Source organism: Schistocerca nitens, chromosome 2 (assembly GCF_023898315.1).
Source record: "Schistocerca nitens isolate TAMUIC-IGC-003100 chromosome 2, iqSchNite1.1, whole genome shotgun sequence".
Taxonomy (NCBI): domain Eukaryota; kingdom Metazoa; phylum Arthropoda; class Insecta; order Orthoptera; family Acrididae; genus Schistocerca; species Schistocerca nitens.
In genome coordinates this window covers 835,086,981-835,109,321 of record NC_064615.1, presented here as the reverse complement: position 1 = coordinate 835,109,321, position 22,341 = coordinate 835,086,981, and the positions used below count along the sequence as shown (strand labels likewise).

General features: G+C 37.9%; 1 protein-coding gene across 1 annotated transcript in view; it reads left to right on the top strand.

The window, feature by feature from the left end:
- Positions 1 to 22,341, top strand: part of LOC126235375 (peptidyl-prolyl cis-trans isomerase F, mitochondrial-like) — a 93,272-nt gene that overhangs the window by 4,772 nt on the left and 66,159 nt on the right. Inside the window, exons 2-4 of the mRNA XM_049944098.1 lie at positions 366 to 506; positions 724 to 806; positions 1,050 to 1,197. Coding sequence (XP_049800055.1) covers positions 366 to 506; positions 724 to 806; positions 1,050 to 1,197 — 372 coding nt within the window. The remainder of the gene's footprint in view (positions 1 to 365; positions 507 to 723; positions 807 to 1,049; positions 1,198 to 22,341) is intronic.

The following is a 22,341-nucleotide window of genomic DNA, read 5'->3' as shown; positions in this document are numbered from 1 at the left end:
CCCCCTATCATTTCCCCTCACTCCACAGTGACAAATCTATGTGCCCATGCACCCAGTATTGTCCTAGATGTGACCGGCAAACGTTTTGCTCACCTACTGTAATTCCTCCAGAATATTTTTGAGTCAACAACTGAGTCAGGTACAATTATGGGTAGTTATCCTTCTTCAGTTATCTTCTTAGACAATAACACCATTTACAAATGGAAATACATATTCAAAACCCGTAAATAATATTTACTATTCACAACAGATGACTATCAACAACTCCTTCATCAAATAAAATTGTTGAGCAGTTGATACCATGATCAGCCATATTTTTGATATTAAAACCTTACAATATAATGAATAAGAATTTTAAATTCCAGGACACTGGTTTGATATCAGTTTAATTTTGAGAATGTATTCACAGGAGTTGAGTGTTGCCATGCTCCATTTTGATAACAATTATATTGTACCAATGTATTCACAAAAGTTGACTGTTTGCACTGACTGGAAAAATCGTTATGGTAGAATGGGTCAATGATGGGATTCATGACTGACAGAATTTCACAAAATGTCTGCCATCATGTTTGCAAGTATAGAAAGTAACATTAAGTGCTGCTGACCCATTTTTGTTAAACTAAAAGAAAGACTACATTTTGCCTGTCTAATAATGAAAAAGAACTGAATTTAGGTCCTACATAATGCAGCCTTACATTAGTTTGAGAAATTTTTCTCCTTAAGCTTATAACATCACACCCAATTTAAGACGAGAATCAGTATCATTTTACAACCCCATTCTATGGGGAGATCAGGATATTAATGCAGCAAACTGTTTCATAATCTGTTGACTGGAATGAAAGACACCACCTTTCCTTATCTTTCCATCTGGAACCTGGTGCTGATGATTCTTTCCATCACACTATACTAACCATTACAACATTTAATGCAATTGTTATTAGCAATCTTGATTATGGAATTACACTGTGTGTTATGTAATTTACTGTGTAACTAGAATTAAATGATGACTTTTTGTTCTTAAAAATTCTTAATTCAAATATTAATTTCAGTTGTATTCTGATCTGCTACCAGTGACTTGCGAGAATTTCAAGTGCTTGTGCACTGGTGAGAAGGGTGGAAATGATGAAGGTATACTTTTACACTATAAGAATACACTCATTCACAGAGTTGTCAAGATGGGTTGGCTTCAAGGAGGTGGTAAGCTGTACATAGTGTTATTGTGTATTGATTTTTGTCTAATAACTGAATAATGTAACTGAAAAAGTTACTTTGCAATAGCTTCCTACTCATAATAGAGATATAAATTATTTAATGTCTAGGCATTGGGTGTTCTAAGACACTTAAAACTTTTAGTCTGACATAAGTCTGTACTTGATTAGAAGAGTTCACACATATGACTTTCAAGCTATCTATTGCATGTTATCAGCAGAGAAATCAATTTTGCTCATCTAGGGCTTACTCCTCTATGTATAAAAGCTAGAGACATGAGTGTTATTCTGGTCAGTTGTTGGGCATCTACAAGTTAATTCCATTGAGCTGGTGAATTCAGCAAAATTCAAGGATGCATGGCATTATGTGTTGCATTGTGATTTCCTCATACATACACTGACTCCTCTGATGAGGCATGAGGTCATGTCACATTTTAAGCAAATGTGTTTTTGTTGCACCTTGTGGCTCTACTATGCTTACATTTGTGTTTTGTATCTGCACATAAATAAAAAATGCTCACACACTATGTGGTCTTTCCTCTGTCATTACTACCATAAATTAAGGTTTCTACATGACCATCTTTCATTGGCCCAGTAGAAAGGATGTGGGACATGTTGCTACCTTGAATAACAACAGGTACTGCCACAAGCTGTAGCATAAGCAACATCCCTATTTTCTGTAAAGATGGCTCAGTAACGGGAGGGGGGGAAATGTGCAGCTTGCCAAGCAGAGAATCTCAATTTCCCAGTGAACCATTTCCCTTGGGTCACAACTCATATTTATTGATAATTTTACTGTTTACATCTGCTGCAAGTTACCAAGCCTGGAAGTGGCCATAGTTTATCCTTTACCTGGATACAATCCCTTCATAATCCCTTATCCTATTATAATAATGCCTGTTTTTGCAGGCCATTAACTAGATAACTAGTGTCTGTGGCATGGACTATGAATTTGGAATAATAATATACTTTGTCTCTCATAGGACTTCTTTCAAATTTTTGAATTTTGGTAGTTTTTCTGTGGCACCATGATGCGTTGTAAGGGCTTTCCACAAGGGATATTAGCTAAATATTTATAATTTCCTGGAAAAACATGCACTTTCTTAGGTTGCATTTGACAATTACTGCAGCAAATTTTATAAATTTCCAAAATGCTCACGTCTGAATTATCAAAAGAATAGTTCAAAGGTTAAAGAATTTAAACTTATGTGGAGTAAGATCCTACCATTGTTATTTGAATTAAAAATGTTATCACAATTACTGATCTTAGATCTCAATTGTTTTGAGCATGGTTGCATTCCTATATGTCAGCACCCAGTTCCCTAAGTGCAGAATAACTAAATGTAAAGATGATGTGGTGAGCTACTACAAATCACTACAACAGAGACGCACTATTTGTGACCAAACTGAAAGTTTGTTTAAATAAACATTACACAAACTAGTGACTGGTGCATAACTGTGGACCTGTATTGGTACGAACTCAGCACAAAGTCAGCTATTAACTGCAAAATACTGCCCCAAGTGTCCTTGGAAAGAAGCTAAAGTCTGTAGAGTGGCTTGTAAGCTCCCACCCAGTCTCTTTGATCTTAGCAACCACGTCAATTTTTTTCCTTTCTTACTTCTCATTTGAGGACTTGTCTATTTTTTTTCCCTCTTTCCATATTCACTAAATTCTGTTGCTCAAGTCCTTACTGGTTTCCGTGGTTTCTAATAACCTACATATTATCTTTAGATAAGAAGGCTGAAGAATCAGACTACACTAACACACATCCACATACACACAAGAATACCCTTATACACAAACATTGAAATTACAGACTAGAAACCTGTTGCGATGTGAGAACCACCAGGTGTTGTTGGGGAAAGAATGTGTGTATACAGGGAATATATAGTGGGAAACATTCCACGTGGGAAAAATATATATAAAAACAAAGATTTCTGTAACTTACCAAACGAAAGCGTTGGTATGTTGACAAAAAAAAAAAAAAAAAAAAAAAAAAAAAAAAAAAGGCTCTGAGCACTATGCGACTTAACTTCTGAGGTCATCAGTCACCTAGAACTTAGAACTAATTAAACCTAACTAACCTAAGGACATCACACACATCCATGCCTGAGGCAGGATTCGAACCTGCGACCGTAGCGCTCACTCGGTTCGAGACTGTAGCGCCTAGAATCGCACGGCCACACACAAACAACCCAAGGTTGCTTCATTAGGAAAGAGGGAAGGAGAGGGAAAGACGAAAGGATGTGGTTTTTAAGGGAGAGAGGGTAAGGAGTCATTCCAATCCTGGGAGCGGAAAGACTTACCTTAGGGGGAAAAATGGACAGGTGTGTGTGTGTGTGTGTGTGTGTGTGTGTGTGTGTGTGTGTGTGTGTGTGTGTGTGTGTGCGAGTTTATACCTGTCCATAGAGGGAAACATTCCACGTGGGAAAAATATATATAAAAACAAAGATGCTGTAACTTACCAAACGAGAAAGCGTTGGGTTGGTATATACATACACACACACTATGTCGGTTCTACATTACTTTTTTATTTTTTGTAGGTATGGTAAGGTGGAGTAAATCCGACCAGGTGGGTAAAACCGACCGCCCCCTATTTGTGGTTTGTGAGAAACGGCAAAGCGGAGCAATTTCACATTAGTGTTACCATATAGACCATTCAAAATAACAAAAATGTCACATTGACAGCTTTGCCGCATTTGACATTTATCCAATCAAAAGACAACAAGTGTGTTTTCGATTGTTTCAATTTAGTGCAAATTGCATCGCTAGATTTACCTTATTAAATAAAATGATCACAAAATAAACAATAAGTTATTTGTGTAGCGCATTTAGTGACCTATTCAGCGTGTATAATTTTTGTTGGAAATTTCATGTAAATTGTTTCTATGTGTGTTAAATGAAAAATGGCATTGTGAGGTAAATCCGACCGCTAAATGGTGGGGTAAATCCGACAGCATATTTTTTTGTTGTTTATGTGTATGGAATTATTTATTTATGTAAACAAAGTGAATTTTTGTTTATTTTTAGGAAAATGGTACGAAATTACAAACGAAAAACAACAAAAGGCAATCAAAACGATATTCGCGAAGCAATTGCTGCAGTGCAAATAGGAATGTCTTTTTGAGCTGTTGCTCATGATTTTAACATTCTGTGATAGACATTGCTGTTGCACCGCTGTGCTAATGAAGTTAATATGCAATGTACTGAAGTCAATTTGAATGATATTGTTGTTGCTTCTGCAGGCTGTAGCACAGTAAGATTGCAAATGTTTTTGAGTTTCATCTTGTTGGTTTTATTATACAAAGCAAATTTTTTACCTATTTTGTTGCATTTCTCTTTACTTTTTCGAATTCTTTTTTCATAGGTGCTCACCGCAGGACAAGAAAATGCTTTAGAAGACTATTTGAAGCATGCTTCTGATGTTTACCTTGGTTTGATGAGCAACCAGCCCAGATCATTAGCATTCAAATTCGCCATACATGTAAAAGCCAATGTCCCTGATTCATGGAAAATGGAATCAAAAGCGGGACAAGATTGGTTCTGCGGATTTATGCAATGGCACTTTTGTTGCGAAAGCCAGAAGCAACCAATTTGGCAAGAGCAAATGTGTTCAATCAACATAATGTGGCCAATTTTTTTTAAAAACTATGGATGTGTGATGAACACACAGCCATTTGATCCACACAATATTTGGAATGTCAATGAAACTGGCATCAGAATGGCGCATTGGTCTGTCTGTGTGATTACTCATCGTGGCAACAACCGACACGTGGGCAAATCACTTCATTTGAGAAGGGGAAACTGGTGACAGTGCTTTTGCCTGTCTCAGCCATCAGAATGTGGATGCCACCATATTTTGTGTTTCCCTGAGCCCACTTCCAACCACATTTCTTGAATGGTGGCCCAACAGGTTGCATTGGCAGGACACATCCATCAGGATGGATCATGAATGAATTATTTCTGGACTTTTTAAGGCATTTCCGTGGCTTCATGCATTGCTCGCCAGACCAGGTAGTCTTGCTATTCATGGATAACCATGAAAGCCACAGGTCATTAGCAACATTGCAATACTGCCAAACAAATGGGATTCATGCAGTGTTGTTTCCGCCTCATCGCTTGCATCAATTGCAACAGCTCGGTGTTGCAGTATTAGGTCCATTCAAAACTGCGATGAACCAGCAATGTCTCAACTTTCTTCAGATGCATCCTGGCCAGACGATCCAAATTTTGGAGCACTGGAAATTGGTGCCACAGAAACTAACATTAAAGCTGGATTCTGTGCAAGTGGCATTTGGCCGATCGACCCACAAATTTTCCAGGACATCGATGTTGTGCCGAGTGAAACAATTGATCGGCCGCTGGAAAAAGTCACTATGGATGTTGATGATGGCGATGGTAATGAACAAGAGGATGACATTCCATTGAAGCCACCACTCGCCGCTTCAACACCAGCAACATCGACATCCAGTTTGAACGAGATGTTACAATCGATTCGTCTGTTCCTGTGCGCACCACCTCACCAAGGAACAAAATATGGCCATAAGCCTGGTTGAACATCCATCCTTACCTCAGATGTAACCATTTCTGAAGTGGCAGAAGCTGAGCGAAACTGGTTAATGAAGCAAACAAAGAAGGCCAGCAATAAAGCCAATAAGGCAAAAAAGGTTACCGAAAAAAAAGTCCAATAATCGAACAAACACCGAACAACCATCAATGCCAGAGCCAACCAGACATTCAAATTGAACCAAATGTTTACAAATAAGTTATTCTGATAGCCAATCAGACTCGGATTAATTAATTAATTCTTCTCTTTTAATGAAATCATCTTTTTTTCAGGAAAAATTTACATTCATTTAACTTTCAGTACATTTAGTACTCTAAACATTGTTATTTTTTTGAATAAATTTTGTTCATTTATGTAAGAAACATAATTGCTTATAATTATTTCCCCAAAAAAACGTTCATTTAGAAATATTTCTGTGCAAAATCAGCCAAACAAATAGGGATAGGATTTACCCCACCATTTTTGCAAATGGCAAAAGTGGCCATTTCTTAAAATATGAATGTCTCAAAAAATATTGATAATATAACAAAAATATATTGCAAAAAGTTCCTCCTGTATATTACCTATAATTTAATGTATATAACGTTAAGATCTGACCTCGGATAAGCGTTTATAGCCACAAGAAATTACTAGGTCGGAGTTACCCCACCTTACCCTGTATATATGAAGGGGTTTATATAAAGAGAGAATAGAGGCAATCAGCTCATGCACAAAGAGAGACAAAAGCATGTGAGTTAGTGGAATAACTATAAAGCAGTAGTGAGCAGGGGATAGACAAGGAAGAGGCATGAGCAAAGAAAGAGAACATAAGCTAGAGTGGGATTAATCGTGATAGTCATTTAAAAAAAATGAGTGTAATTAATACTCTGAGGAACTGGGACTTAATAGTTATATAGACATATTATCTATGGAAAGTATAGAATTTGAGAAGTAGAGGTGGGCTCTAGGGAGTAAAAGGTGTATTAAAAAGTGAATCCGTGTGTAGAATAGATTTGTAGCTTTACCAGGGAATACTTAATTATAGTATACATAGGAACGTATACTGGGATATTGAACCATGAGGCCTACTCAGAAAGGATAAGGGGGGCATATCCGGCTTTTACTAAAATTTACTAAATAGACAGGCATACCTACATGGAGATAGGATGACCTGTGGCCCAAAAAATAGGAATGTTTTATAAAGGGGCGTACCTACCAAAATGGAAAGAAGAAGTGCTTTCATAAGGTCAACCCACAAGCAAGGTATAGGTACTGATCCTAGGAGAAGGGGCAGTATCATGACAAAAGTTACAAAATTTTATAGGGAATATTCTGGAAAGTTTGAATTCTATGTACAACTAGCATTATTATGTTTTATATAAATAAATAAATGTCAAAAGAACACTTTCATTTCACCCAGAGTTTCTCCAAACTACAAGTTACAAACTAATACAAAGAATGAGAACAGAAAATAGAATATTCAAGTGTCATGAACACCTGAAGTTTACAATTGGAATGAGAATACTAGTCAAGCTTACTAAATCACGAATGAATACTCATGTCTTGATATCAAAGTAAAGTGAGAATAAAATAAAGAAACACTCAGCTTAAGATTGTTCTAGAGAAAACACAGGGTCGTTATTGAAGTGTAACATGTATATATAAACCTATATAAGAACTGTATACTGCTAAAATGTAAAAATGTAAAATGTTGTCATGTGTGATATTATGTACATAATGATTATGTATGAAATATTGTGTGTTCGACCTGAGGGGGGTTAGGGATATGTAGTGATTCGAGAATTTCTGCATAAATTCTAGAACCACTCGGCCTTCTACCAACTCGAACACATGATATTTTAGATAAGAGTGTGAGAGAGTGGAATCCTACCTATAGCACGTCACATGTTTGTGTGTGCAGGTTGGAAATGAGTCACGAGCAGAATATAGACGCGACAGTCGAACTGCAGCAATAAGTACTTGTCGGTCGATCCATGGAAGTTTAGTGAAAGTGGACAGAAGAACCATGGAGTGTTTATGGTACTCTGTTCTAATTGTGTTTTGACCATTGTCATAGTAGTGTGAACAGTTGAAAAAGAACCATTAAAAACTTTTGTCTTAGCTTTGGTGAGGGGAAGACGTGTATTCTGATCTCATATTGAGAATGGCCATGGTTTTTAAGCCAACTTTCTCTCATATGTAACTTATTTTGTTTCTAATGCTTGGAGACACAAGAGGCTATGAAGCAGTATTGAAACAGTATTTATTTATGTGGAGTGTGGAATTTGTAAAATGTCTGAAGTTAAAATATATGTTGTTAATTGAAGCAAATGAAACTTGGTATGTCTGCTTATTTTTATAAGTAGAAAGAGTCTTAAGAAATTCCTGTACCCAGCAGCCTACTTCAGAGAAGAAGGGAAAGAGAGTTTGCAGCAGCAGGCTAACCAGTGAGGAAGGTCAGCCGAGCATCTCAAGTAAGTCACCTCAGAAAGGAAGTGGAACTTTGCTGATATACTGCTTATATACTTCAACACTTTAAGTCATCTTAACCATTAAAATGTAGTGATCAGTGAAACAGGACTGGAAAAACAGGAATTTTAAGACCAAAAAATGAGAAAAGAAGATGTAGTAAGTTGCCATAGCAACTAAATGAAACACGACAAAGAATTTACTCTGATACATCGGAACATGCTAGAGTATTCAAAAAACAAAAATTTGAATTGAGAAATAGAGAAGATCCCATTTCTCTAAGAAGAAATATGCCTAGATCATTTTGACTAGGAAGATCTGGTGCAGGGAGTGGATAGTTCTCACACACATCTTGGGGATGGAGATGTGGAAATCAACATCCGACGTCACCAGTGCCGGTTGCTGATCACCGGTGCTGACCTGCCTCCACATCCGCTCATTGACGCATCACAAATTCTACACTGGGTGAGCATATAACAGAACTTTATTGTTTTAGTACAAAGTGGTACAAACTGTTGAGTGAACTTTAATAGTGTAGTTATTATACTTAAAGTTAATCTTTAAATGCTCACGAGGTCTAAAGTTTATAAAAGTGTGGATAATGTACAGCAAGTTGGGGAAACTTCAGAACCAGCCATGGCTATGAAAGTTACCGCAGAAACGCCGACTGCTCTGGGTTAGTAAATCTAATCAAAGCTCAAAGTCTGCTATCAGATGCTCAGAATGAGGCTTTAAGAAAAGAATTAAGTGCTCAATTAAATGCCCAGAGTGCAGCTTTAAATGCGACTCTAAGTGAAGAAATAGGCTCAGTAAATTCTTAATTAGATGCCCAGAGTGAAGCTTCAAATGCTCAAAATGCTGCTCTAAATAACGAGCTAAATACAACTTTAAGTGAAAAACTAGACTCAGTACATTCCCAATTAAATTCCCAATTAAATGTCCAGGCGACAAATCTAGGGTTGTTAAATGCTAAAGTAGACTCACAGAGCAAAGAATTTAGTAATCTATGCGAAGGCATGGATGCTTTAAAGACTGAATTTAACACCTTAAATAGTAAAGTAGAGAATCTGAAATTAGATTTAAGGAATGAATTGACTAATTCCTTGACCATTCATGTAAATCAAATGTTTACTGACTTCAATCAGAAACAGAATGATGATTTTCAGTATTTGACAAAAAGGTTAGAATTGAATATTGAGGATAAATGTAATAGTGTATAATCAGAGATCAATGAAAAGTTAGGATCATTTGAGAATGGGGTGTCGATACGCAAGATAAGTTAATGCCAATAACCCAATCACAAATTACAGGTGTTAATACATGAGTAGACAATGTGTAAAGGAAATTCAAAGAGAAATTAGCGAACTCCAACATTATAAATGTAAGTGGTTTGGAGGAACAGATGGAGGAAATGATAGATCGAAAAGTTGCCGCGAGAGTAACATCCAGGAACGCATCTCCTATTCTATCTTGAGACCTTAGTGATACTAAGAAGGATATAGTTGACCTGTGGAAAGAATTAAAACTTATCCAGGATAAAGTAGACAAAAGGGTAACTTCACCTAATGTGGTATTAACTAGTGAAGTAATGACTGATCTACAATGGGGGGCTAATTCAGGATTATCCAGGCAATTCCCTAAATTCAAGCCCAATAGAGAATTACATATGACCTATTTTTTTAAAAGATTCAACTGAGCTTTGCCAAAGAATTGGTAAGATTCTAAAAAGATTGAATTCGCTGTAGGTTACCTACTAGTGGAGGCATCAGAATAGGATACTGTGAAATTTGAGAACTTTTCATCTTGGGGAGACTTTCAAAAGAAATTTAAAGAGAAATACTGGTCTGCCAGTGCTCAAGAAAAGTTGATATCAGATTCATGGGACCTGGGCAGAGTCATCTATCTCCCAGTTAATGTTCCGGGTTAAAGGGCGGAGTGACGACCTCCGGATCCTGAGTTGTTTTCAGTGTTTCTTCCAAAATAGTTTTCCTGCACTGAATTCCTTCAAAATCTTAAACTATTCTATCATCCTACACTCTGAAAAAAAAAAAGTACCAGCTAGGATTTGTGATTACATCATCCACAATTGTTCTCGGTGGGGGATTTCCTTGTTTCAGGAACAACATTGTATTTATTCTTTCTGTCATTATGATTACATATAGATTGAAAACTGCAGAACCATATACTTACTACAGACTCTGCTTCAACAAGGCCACCTCATGTTCAAAAACTTAATGCAATTGTCTGTCTGCCACACCATCACGATACAGGAATATTCGCCATTGGAGAGAACCCTGGTTCATTTGCTGTTATTTTTACAAAGCTTTTATGATTTGATTGTTATTTCATTCAACAGCTCTTCATCTGAAGCATGTGATGCAACTGCACTGAAGTATTTAGACATTTATATGTCCAAGGAAGCCACTAGAGCTCCATATGAACACGATCTGTTTGTTGTGTCATGACAAACATCAAATCCAATTATCAACTTACCACTGAGAGGTATCTCTACAGTCCAGGATATGCAGCCAAGTTTACAATTTATCTGAATTGCAACTTTGGTTGCGATGGACATCACACCTTTTGATGCCAATTTTTGGCCAGTATGACCTGTGTAGGAACGGCTTGGTCAATGCAACTTTTTTTTTTTATTGCACCGCATACCACCGGCAACTCGCTGAAGTGTTTGCACAAATGATCCTGCATCCTTTATACATCTGGGACTTACGACAGCCCAGTTCTTTAAAGTGCAACACACAAACATTGAATTTGACAGTAGTTACCTCATCCAATCTGCATCATGACCTGCATCATACTTGATATTAGCTGCCTGTATTGTGTATTCCTGAAGTAGAATTCTACCTCATACATCAACTAAACTTCTTCCTAGTTTCATTTTCCATTCAGTTAGACTGCTAACAACCTCTGCCTTTCTACATAATCTCTTGTTGAACTACAGAAGCTTCTGTATATATGCTTCTGGTGCTATTCTTGTGTGCTCTGCAATGACATGTGTCACAACTCTGGGACAAGATATATTAAGTCCAGCTCTTGTATCTCACGGTTTTGATCTTGACACCAACAGAGGCTATTGGTCTCCATGTTTATTTAGGCCATATCTTTGCTTGAAATAGTCTTTATATGTAATCCCTTCACCAGTTTTCTTTGCAAACCTATGTGTAGAGGTCTTGGTGAAATCAACACCATCAATTTTGTATGTTCTATTGATATAAGGTGTCATTACGATGACTCCAACTATGGTTTTCTTGAAAGCTGCCCGGTAATACCTTTCTTTGTCACATATTTCTGTGTAAATATGGAGAACCATGTCCTGGTGCATAACTTTGAAATTAATTTGTGAATTCATGAGAATACTATTCTCATGCTGGATGTGATATAACTGGACCAAAGTTCCAATTTATAAACCTGGACACATATTTTTTAGTGAACTGAAGGGAATATTACGTTAGTAGAAAATGTAATATTGTGTAACTAATTAAACAACTGTGATACTGTAGTGTATAATTTTCTATTTTGTACAGAATAATTTATACCTTTTATGAGATGTGATGTAGATGGGAGGGTTTGTATCCATTTTGAAAGGGGTAGGTATTGTAGATAAAACCATCGTTTATGAGAACAAAAAATCATGGCTATCACAAAACATACATAACACCTTACAAGATTTCCTTTGGGGACCTCAAGGGCGAAGTTGGGAATGTCCGTTCTGTAGGAGACAATTTAACATCAAACTTCCTCCGCTGCCTCACTCAAGTACCTGAGAGGTAGGAATCCTGGGGAAGGGCAGTGGGAAGGTTTTCCTGTCTTTGGGGATATCTTCTTTCTCTTCTTTGATCTTAACAAACACATCTATTTTTTTCCTTTTGTTACTTCTCATTTGAGGACCTATCTATTTTTTCCCTCTTTCCATATTCACTAACTTCTATCGATCAAGTCCTTCCTGGTTTCCAAGGTTTCTAATAACCCACATCTTATCTTTAGATAAGAAGGCAGAAGAATCAGACTACATGAACACACGAGAATACACTTATACACAAACATTGATAATTTTGAGTGTGGAGAATGTGTTGTAAGGATAATTCCCATCTGTAGTTCAGAAAAGCTGGTGGTGGAGGAGAGGATCCAGATGGCCCATTTTGTGAAGCAGCCATTGAAATCAAGCATGTTGTGTTCAGCTGCATGTTGTGCCACAGGGCGGTACTTTGCTCCTGGCCACAGTCTGGTGGTGGCCATTCATCATGGCGGTTAGCTGCTTGGTAGTCATACCAATATATAAAGCTGTTCAGTGATTGCAGCAGAGCTGGTATATGACAATGGCTGCATTCACAGGTGGTGTGGTCTTTGTGGGATAAGATAAGCTTTTCATTGGACTCAAATAGGAAGTACTGAGTGGCCTTGTACCTGGATCTTCTGAAGGGATATGGTCATAGTGAAGTGGCATTTTTTTTTTAAGGTTGGATGGGTGGTGGACCAATACTTTATAAGGGGTGTGAAGGATTTTGGGTCAGATATCCTTAATTTCAGGACATGCTGATTGATAATCAAAGCCCTGAAAAAGATTGTGGTTCAGTTGTTTGATTCCAGGATGGTATTTGGTGATAAAGCAGGCATTCATTTTGTAGGAGGCTTTTGGAGATGGCGGGAGGATTTGGGGTGTATGGGGAAACAGCACAGGAAATCTATTTGTGGACTAAGTCTTCGGTTATGGACTAAATGTTGGAGGTTAGCGCCTGTCTTTGAAGGCCTAGGTGAGACTTTCAGCATAATAGGAAGGCGACTTCTTGTCACTGCAGCCATGTTGTTCCTGGGTGGTCAGGATGTAAAGGAGTGATTTTTTGGTGTAGAAGGAATGGCAGGTGTCAAAATGCAGGTACTGTTGGTGGTTGGTGAGTTTATGTGGATGGAGCCATCAGAGAGGAGGTGGTCAATGTCCAGGAAGGTGGCACACTGGGTTGAGGAGGACCAGGTGAAGTGAATGGGAGAGAAGGTCAAATGCTCTTTCACAAAACCTAAAGAAATTCTAGTCATATGTAAATGCTGTCAGTGGCACCAAAGTTAGTGTCCAGTCCCTAATGAATGAGACAGGAACTGAAACTGTGGGTCGCAAAGTGAAAGGTGAAGTTCTTAATCGTTTTTCAAACAACCCTTTAAAAAAAGAAGATAGGAAGAAAGAAAAACTGAGCCAGTTTAATCCTTGTACAACTGATAAGGTGAGTGAAATAAGTGTTAGTGTCATTGGTGTTGAGAAAAGCCAATATTTTAAAATTGAGAAAAGCTCCAAGTCCTGATGGAATCCCTATCAGATTCTAGGTGAATTTTCAGAGAATTAGCCCCTCTTGTAACTATAATATACTGCAGCTCCCTTGAACAAAATTTGTGCCCAGTAGTTGGAAGAAAGCACAGGTCACACCAGTCTACAAGAAGGTAGTAGAAGTGATTCACAGAACTACCTTTCAATAGCCTTGACATCAATTTCTTGTAGAAAGCAACAAATATGTTCTGAGCTCAAACATAATGAGGTATGTTGAACAAAATGACCTCCTCCATGCTATCCAGCATGAATTCCAAAAACATCAATCTTATGAAACACAATTCACACTTTTCTCACATGACATCCTGAAAACTTTGGATCAAGGCAGTAAAGTAGGGGCAGTATGTCTTGATTTCACCCCACATCACCCCAACACCTCTCACTTTACCAACTGCCCTCTTCTTCTTTCTCCCCTCCCCACAACCCCAACACTCCGCCATCTGCCCCTACCCCTGCCACCCATCTCCCTGCCCTCTTCGCCTTTATTCTCCCTCTACTGAGCAGTCATTCTGTATTGTGGGGTCTTTTGTGTTTTAGGAATGTGTAGAGAATGTCATTGAGCAGTTCTGGCTCAATATCTTTCAGTTCCTGAGTTTTGTGGCCATCCCACCATTTCACATTGATTGTGCAACTTGTTGCACAGATTTGATGTCTTTTATGTAAGTCTCCAAGAATCAGTGAATTATGATTTTATAATATGGTATGTATGTGACTGTTTTGAGAACAGAATCTTATTGTGCATCTAAAATTATATTTACACTCTGAGTATGAAGCATTACAATGTATACCTGTAAGAGGCTGTTATGAACGTGTATTACAAGGACATGTTAAGCCTTTAACTAAGTAAATAGCCACCTTCCCTTTCCTGGTAATACCTCTGGTAATGTAAAGATTATGTGGCTCACACTGTGTAATAATGTCTGGAAATGTTTTGACAAAGGTTATGTCCGCTGGTGAACAGATGTGACAAATACAGGTCACAAGAATGTATCAACTATTAAATATGCCATAATGTGTGTTAATGATTTTTCATTATGCACAATGTCAGCCATACTATGTATCTTCAATATGTACTCATAGCCTGATGATGAATCTAGGAATTTACTATAACCTCCTATGCATCACTCACATATGGACTGTGAGGAAAAGCTTAGAATAATTACAGCATGCACAGAGGCATTCAAACAATCATTTTTCCCATGCTTCATGTTTTTGTTGTTGTGGTCTTCATTTCAAAGACTGGTTTGATGCAGCTCTCCATGCTATTCTACCTTGTTCAAGCCTCTTCATTTTTAAATAACTACTGCAACCTACGTCTTTCTGAATCTGCTTACTGTATTCTTCTCTTGATCTGCCTCTATGATTTTTACCACCTGACTTCCCTCCCATACTAAATTGGTGATTTCTTGATGTATTAGAATGTTTCCTATCAACCAATCCTTTCTTTTGGTCAAGTTTTGTGACAAATTCCTTGTCTCCCCAATTCTATTCCATACCTCCTCATTAATTATGTGATTGACTCATCTAATCTTCAGCATTCTTCTGTAGCACCAAACTTTGAAAGCCACTCTCCATACATGAATGCAACTGAAAGAAACCCTGATGACTGATACAATAAGATATACCCTCTGTCAGGCACTTCAAAGTGGTTTTTAGAGTATAGATGCACATAGATTTGGAGGCCCTCATTTTCCTGTTTCAAACAAACATTTTACTTTTTCCAAAACTTAATATTTCAAAAGTTGTTCATATTCAGAATATTCAGTATTTTTTATTCCAGAATATTCTAATCTTAGAGTGTAAGCCATTCCAAAATCCTGTTGTATAGTTTTGTAACCCCACTGTGTTGTATTAGAACACTCTAATTAATTTAATGTTCCTTGCTACAAATAAGTACTGCATTATAGATGACTGTAATGCGCATTCACAGATTCATGTTACTTCTGTGTCAAAATTTATACCCTAGTAGCTGATTGGTACAAGTTGCTCATGCCCATAAGTTGCCTCACGCAACCTCTAACCATGCAATTATGGCTGCTCTACTTACTCCTCTGCCCCTGGTACAAGTTCACTTAGCTCACGGCCAAATCCAGCAATGACAGTTAAAATCTTGTCTCTGTAAGTCATCATATTCTTCTCTCTCTCTCTCTCTTTAGCCGGGCAGGAAAACGACACACTTAAAAAGCTCTTAATAATGTAGATGTTTTTGGATTCTTCCGTTAGTTGAAAGATGCTTATTGTTACGTGAGAGTTGCCTATTAAGTAATTCACCTCATTTTGTTTCTTCAACAGTTCTTTATTGAACATAATGAGAATTACACACATGAAAGAATGGTGTTTCATCTACACACCATATTTTTCCATGTAATTTCCATCCCGTTCTATGGCCTTCCTCCAGCGCAAAACAAGAATGTGTATGCCCTGTTGGTACCAGTCCTTGTCCTGGTGGCGGAGCCAGTGCTTCACTGTGAGAATCACCTCCTCATCATCCTCAAAATGTTTTCCACGAATGGCATCATTTAATGGCCCAAAAAAGTGTAAGACTGAGGAGGCTAGGTCAGGTGTGTCAGATGTGACAGCTGTGGACGGTCTCCTAGACCGCTGCGAACTGTGTAGCTCTGCTGAACCGCATTCTGATGAACTCACCCACTGTGCCCAGCGACTAACTGTACTTCTGTTGACAGCAGATGCTCCACAGACTTTGCAAAAGCGTTTGTGAATATTCCCCACAGTTTCTTTCTGTGCAGTGAGAAATTCAATGACGGCATGTTGCTTGTGACGTACATCACTTACAGATGCCATTTTGAAAGTGACCTGCAGCTACACCATCCGTTGGAAGTGACAGAAACTTGGCATGCTCACTCAGGAGACCTCAAACGATACATACATAACGTTTCACATTCATAGCATTGTTTTCAGCCGAGAAAAAAAATGTGGTGCATTATTTTCTGGGCAACCCTTGTAAAATGCAACTGAGAACTGGTGGCTGCACAAATAGTTGATTTGGGCCACATATGACCTATGGGCCACAGTTTGACAATCACTGGCTTAGAATGTTAAGTCATTCTTTGTTGAATACTGCATATGTGTTCTTTCAATGATAAGATATATATCATTTATATAGGGTCTTCATCTACACTTCCATGTGTCTCCTGAATGAGTATAAAAGATACAGATGTCAGACTGTAAAATTTTTATTGTGTGTGATATCTCTTTGGTTTTAATAGAGAATGGTACCAGAACTCTTTGAAAAGAATCAATGTGGTTGCATATAGTGGTTCCCCTTCCAGCAGAAGAATCTGTTATTATGGCAATACTTAATATTGCTACTGGGATCACTTCTAATATTACTCAGGGTATGCCAAAATGCTTTAAGTTTCACACTTCATTATCAACAATCATTTAAAGGATTCATATACTCTTATCTCTGTCCTTTTATGTACCCTACTGACATGGGTTGTTCATAGTGTAGGTGCACTGTGGGACAAGCCTAAAATGGATCATGTAGTGAATTCTTAATAATGTTAGTGAATAATATTGCCATTTAGTTCCTCAAATGTTGTTTTTGTTGTGTTTTTCAGTCCAAAGACTGGTTTGATGCAGCTCTTCATGCTACTCTATCATGTGCAAGCCTCTTCATCTCCAAATAACTACATACTTCTTAATCTGCTTATTATATTCATCTTGTGGTGTCCCGCTACAAGTTTTATCCCAAACACTTGCCTCGAGTACGAAATTTGTGACCCCTTGATGTCTCAGAAGGTGTTCTATCAACTGACCCCTTCTTCTACTCAGGTTGTGCCCCAAATTTCTTTTCTATCCAACTCTATTCAGAATCTCCTCATTAGTTATGTGATCTAACCATCTAATCTTCAGCACTCTTCTGTAGCACCACATTTCAAAAGCTTCTATTCTCTTCTTGTATAAGCTGTTTATCATCCATGTTTCACTTCCATACATGAGTACACTCCATACAGATACTTTCAGAAAAAACTTACTGACACTTAAATCTATATTGGATGTTAAAAAATTTCTCTTCTTAAGAAACGCTTTTTACCATTGCCAGTCAACATTTTATATCCTCTCTACTTAGATCATCGTTAGTTATTTTGCTGCCCAAATAGCAAAACTACTCTGCTACTTTAAGTGTCTCATTTCCTAATCTAATTCCCTCAGCATCACTTGATTTAATTTGATAACATTCCAATATCCATATTTTGCTTTTGTCGATGTTCATCTTATATCCTCCTTTCAAGACATTGTCCATTCCATTCAGCTGCTCTTCCAAGTCCTTTGCTGTCCTTGATGGAATCACAATGTCATCACAAAACCGCAAAGTTTGTATTTCTTCTCCAGGGATTTTAATTCTTACCCAAAATTTTTCTTTGGTTTCATTTACTGCTTGTCACATGTACAGATTCAGTAACATCGGGGATAGGCTACAATCCTGTCTCACTCCCTTCTCAACCACTGTTTCCCTTCCATGCCCCTTGATCATTATAACTGCCTTCTGGTTCCGTTTAGCCACCGCTACCTTCAGAATTTCTAAAAGAGTATTCCAGTCAACATTTTCAAAAGCTTTCTCTAAGGCTGCAAATGCGATAAATGTAGGTTCAACTTTGTGTAACCTATCCTCTAAAGTAAGTTGTAGGGTCAGTATTGTGTTCCTATATATCTTCAAAATCCAAACTGGTCTTTCCCGTGGTTGACCCCTACCAATTTTTCCACTCTTCTGTAAAGAATTTGTGTTATTATTTTGTGAACTGATAGTTAGGTAATTTTCACAGCTATTAGCACTTGCTTTCTTTGGAATTGCAATTATTACTTTTTTCTCGAAGTCTGAGGGCATTTCACCCATGTCATACATCTTGCATGCCAGATGGAATAATTTTGTCAGGGCTGTCTCTCCCAAGGCTATCAATAATTATGATGGAATGTCATCTACTCCCGGGGCCTTGTTTCAACTTAGGTTTTTCAGTGCTCTGTAAAATTCTTCTCAAAGTATCGTATCTCCAATCTCATTTTCATCTACGTCCTCTTCCCTTTATATAACATTGCTTTCAAGTTTATCTCGTATAAACCTTCTATATACTCCTTTCAGTTTTCCCTTCTTTGTTTAGGACTAGTTTTCTCTGTCACCTGTTTCATTTGCTGCATTTTTAAATTTTCTCCTTTCGTCAGTTAAATTCAATATCTCCTTTGTTATCCAAGGATTTCTACTAGGCTTGGTCTTTTTACCTATATGATCCTCTGCTGCTTTTACTATTTCATTTCTTTTCCATTCTTTTTCTACCATGTTCCTCTCCCCTTTTCTAGTCATCCATTGCTTAAAGCTCCCTCTGGAACTTTCAACAACCTCCAGTTCTTTCAACTTATCCAGGTCCCATCTCCTTAATTTCCTACCTTTTTGCAGTTTTTTCAGCTTTAATCTGCAGTTCATAACTGACACATTTCGGTCAGAGTTCACATCTGCCCCAGAAAATGTCTACTATTTAAAATCTTCTTCCAAAATCTCTATCTTACTGTTGTATAATCAATCTGAAACATTCCAGTGTCTCCAGGTCTCTTCCATGTATACAGTCTTCTTTATGATTCTGAAACCAAGTGTTTGTGATGATTAAATTATAATCTGTGCAAAATTCTGCCAGGTGGCTTCCTCTTTCAATCATTTCCCCCAGTTCATATTCTCATACTATTTCTCCTCTTCTTCTTTTTCCCACTATTGAATCTCAGTCACCCATCAAAATTAAATTTTTGTCTTCCGTAACCATCTGAATAATTTCTTTTATCTCCTCATACATTTCTTCAACCTTTACATCATCTGCAGAGCTAGTTGGCATAAACTTGTACTACTGTCGTGAAGTCGGCTTCGTGTCTATCATGGTTACAATAATGCATTCACTATGCTCTTCATAGTAGCTTACTCACATTCCTGTCTGCCCCCGGTAGCTGAATGGTCAGCGTGACAGATTGTCACTCCCCTGTGATGCGGAGTGGCTGCGTGGTTAGAGGCACCATGTCACTGACTGTGTGGACCCTCCCGCCGGAGGTTTGAGTCCTCCCTTGGGTGTGGGTGTGTGTGTTGTTGTTACCATAGGTTAGTTTAAGTTAGTTTAAGTAGTGTGTAAGCCTCTGCAGTTTGGTCCCTTAAGAACTCACACACATTTGAACATTTTTGTCAATCCTCTGGGCCCAGGTTCAATTCCCAACTGGGTTGGGAAATTTTCTCCACCCAGGGACTGCATGTTGTGCTGTCCTCGTCATCATCCTATCATCGTCACCAAGTGCAGGTTGCCGAAGTGGCATCAAATTGAAAGACCAGCACCCAGCGAATGGTCAGCCTGACAGGAGGCTCTAGCCATACGATTACATTAAATAAATAAAACTCATATTCCTGTTTTCTTATTCATTATTAAACCTGCTTCTTTATTACCTCTGTCTGATTTGATATGTATAACCCTGTATTCTCCTCACCAGAAGTCCTGTTCTTCCTGCCACCAAATTTCTGTAGTTCCTGCTATATCTGATTTCAATTTATCTATTTTCCTTTTTTAATTTTCTAAACTATCTGCACAATTAAGGGATCTAACATTCCATGCTCTGGTCCATAGACTGTCAATTTTGTTTCTCCTGATGACATCTTCCTGACTAGTTCCCAACCAGAGATACAAATGGTGCACTATTTTACCTCCAGAATATTTTACCCAAGAGGATTGCCACCATCATTTAACCATACAGTAGAACTTTGTGCCCTTGTGCAAAATTACACTAGTAGTTTCCCCTTGCTTTTAGCCATTCACAGTACCAGCACAGCAAGGCTGTTTTGGTTGATGTTACAAGGCCAAATCAGTCAATCATCACCTGCAACTACTGAAAAGGCTGCTGACCTTTTCAGGAACCATATATGTGTCTGGCCTCTCAACAAATACGCAGACCCGTCCCTCCCCCCACCCACCCACCCACAATGTCGGCAGGGTCTATGATTCAAATGAATCCAAAATGTCATCTGCATGATACAGCTAAATAATACATTATTCAAACTCAAAATCCACGAACGAGAACAACATAGTTCTGGTTGCATGCTAAAACTCCATAGTCGAGAACACCTTCTATGGAACTCCAAATGGTGCTTGGATGTATGCCACAGTAAGATGATGTATCCTATGAACTCAAGAAGATCCTATGCAATATTTGGTAGAAATCACATGAAATTTATTACTTCAACCCAACATCTTTTAATGTACTTCCCAAATATATTCATAAAATACCTTTACCATTATTCACTCAGTGTTAATAAGTGTGTTTGTTATTGATAATTCTTCCGGGTTATATGGCCGTGGTCCATGGAATTCTTCGATTCCTAACGTTTCGTCCAATACTATGTTGGACATCTTCAGAGGTATGGCTGGTCCTGCTGAGTCCTGCCGACTGACGAGTCGGGCGTCGGAGAGTGGCCTAAATACCGAGGAAAGTGGGCGTGGTCTAGCTTGTATATAGTAGCAGAGAGAAAACTAGCCAAAGATAAAATGTAACTATCGATAGTAGTCCGTCATAGATAAAAATCACTTATCGATTCTGTAACGCCACTGTCCATATCTTGCTTAATTTCAAGGCCTCTTGTTTTCTATCAAAATTATCTTCATCTTTATAAATTTCAATAGCCTCCCTATACAGTTGTGGATAATAGTTTGTGGTAGCACTTAAAACTGTAGTTTCAGAAAACTTAACTACATGGTCACCTGACTGAAGTGCATGTTCCGCAACGGCCGATTTATCTATTTTTCCCAGTCGGCAAAGACTTTTATGCTCCTTTACCCTCATATTCACACTTCTTTTTGTAGTTCCAATATAGACCTTGCCACAAGTACACGGAATTTTATACACACCGCTAGATGATAATGGTGGCCTTCTATCTTTAACAGAATGAAGTACTTGTCCTATTTTTCTGGTAGGTTTGAATACCGGTTTCACTTTATGTTTCAGCAAGATTTTGCCGATTCGATCTGTAACCTTATTAATGAAAGGTAAAGACACCGTGTTCTTCCATTGCTGTGTACCATCCTTGTCCTTTGGCCTGCTGTAATTAGGTCTTAAAACTCTATTAATTTCTTTGTTTGAGTACCCATTCTTTTCGAAGGCCTGTTTCAGATGATTCAGTTCCGTATCCAGAAGTTCCAGCATACAAATCTGTTTTGCCCTGTCCACTAAACTTTTGATTACACCTCTTTTTTGTTGTGGGTGATGATTGGAGTTCTTATGTAAGTATTTATCACTATGTGTGCTCTTCTAAAACACTTTATGTTTTAGACTGCCATTGGTCTGTCTCATGACTAACACATTGAGAAACGAAATAGCCTGGTCTTTTTCCACTTCAATGGTAAACTGAATTTTCGGGTTTATGCTATTAAGATAATCAAAAAATTTGTCTAAGACTTTTTACCGTGTGTTCAAATCATGAATGTGTCATCTACATAACGATATCAACAACAGGGTTTCATATTTGCTTTATTCAACGCTAATTGTTCAAATTTCTCCATGTAAAAATTGTCAATCGCAGGACTCAACGGGTTACCCATGGCAACACCATCCACTTGCTCATAAAACTCCTCATCCCACTGAAACTGGCTAGATGTGAGACAGTGTCTAAACAGAGCGGTCAAATCTTCAGGGAAAACTTCCGTTATGTAAACCATAACTTCATTAACCGGAATCATAATAAACAGAGGTACAATATCAAAACTGACCAAAATGTCTTCAGGAGCCAAGGTTAGACCTCCAATTTTCT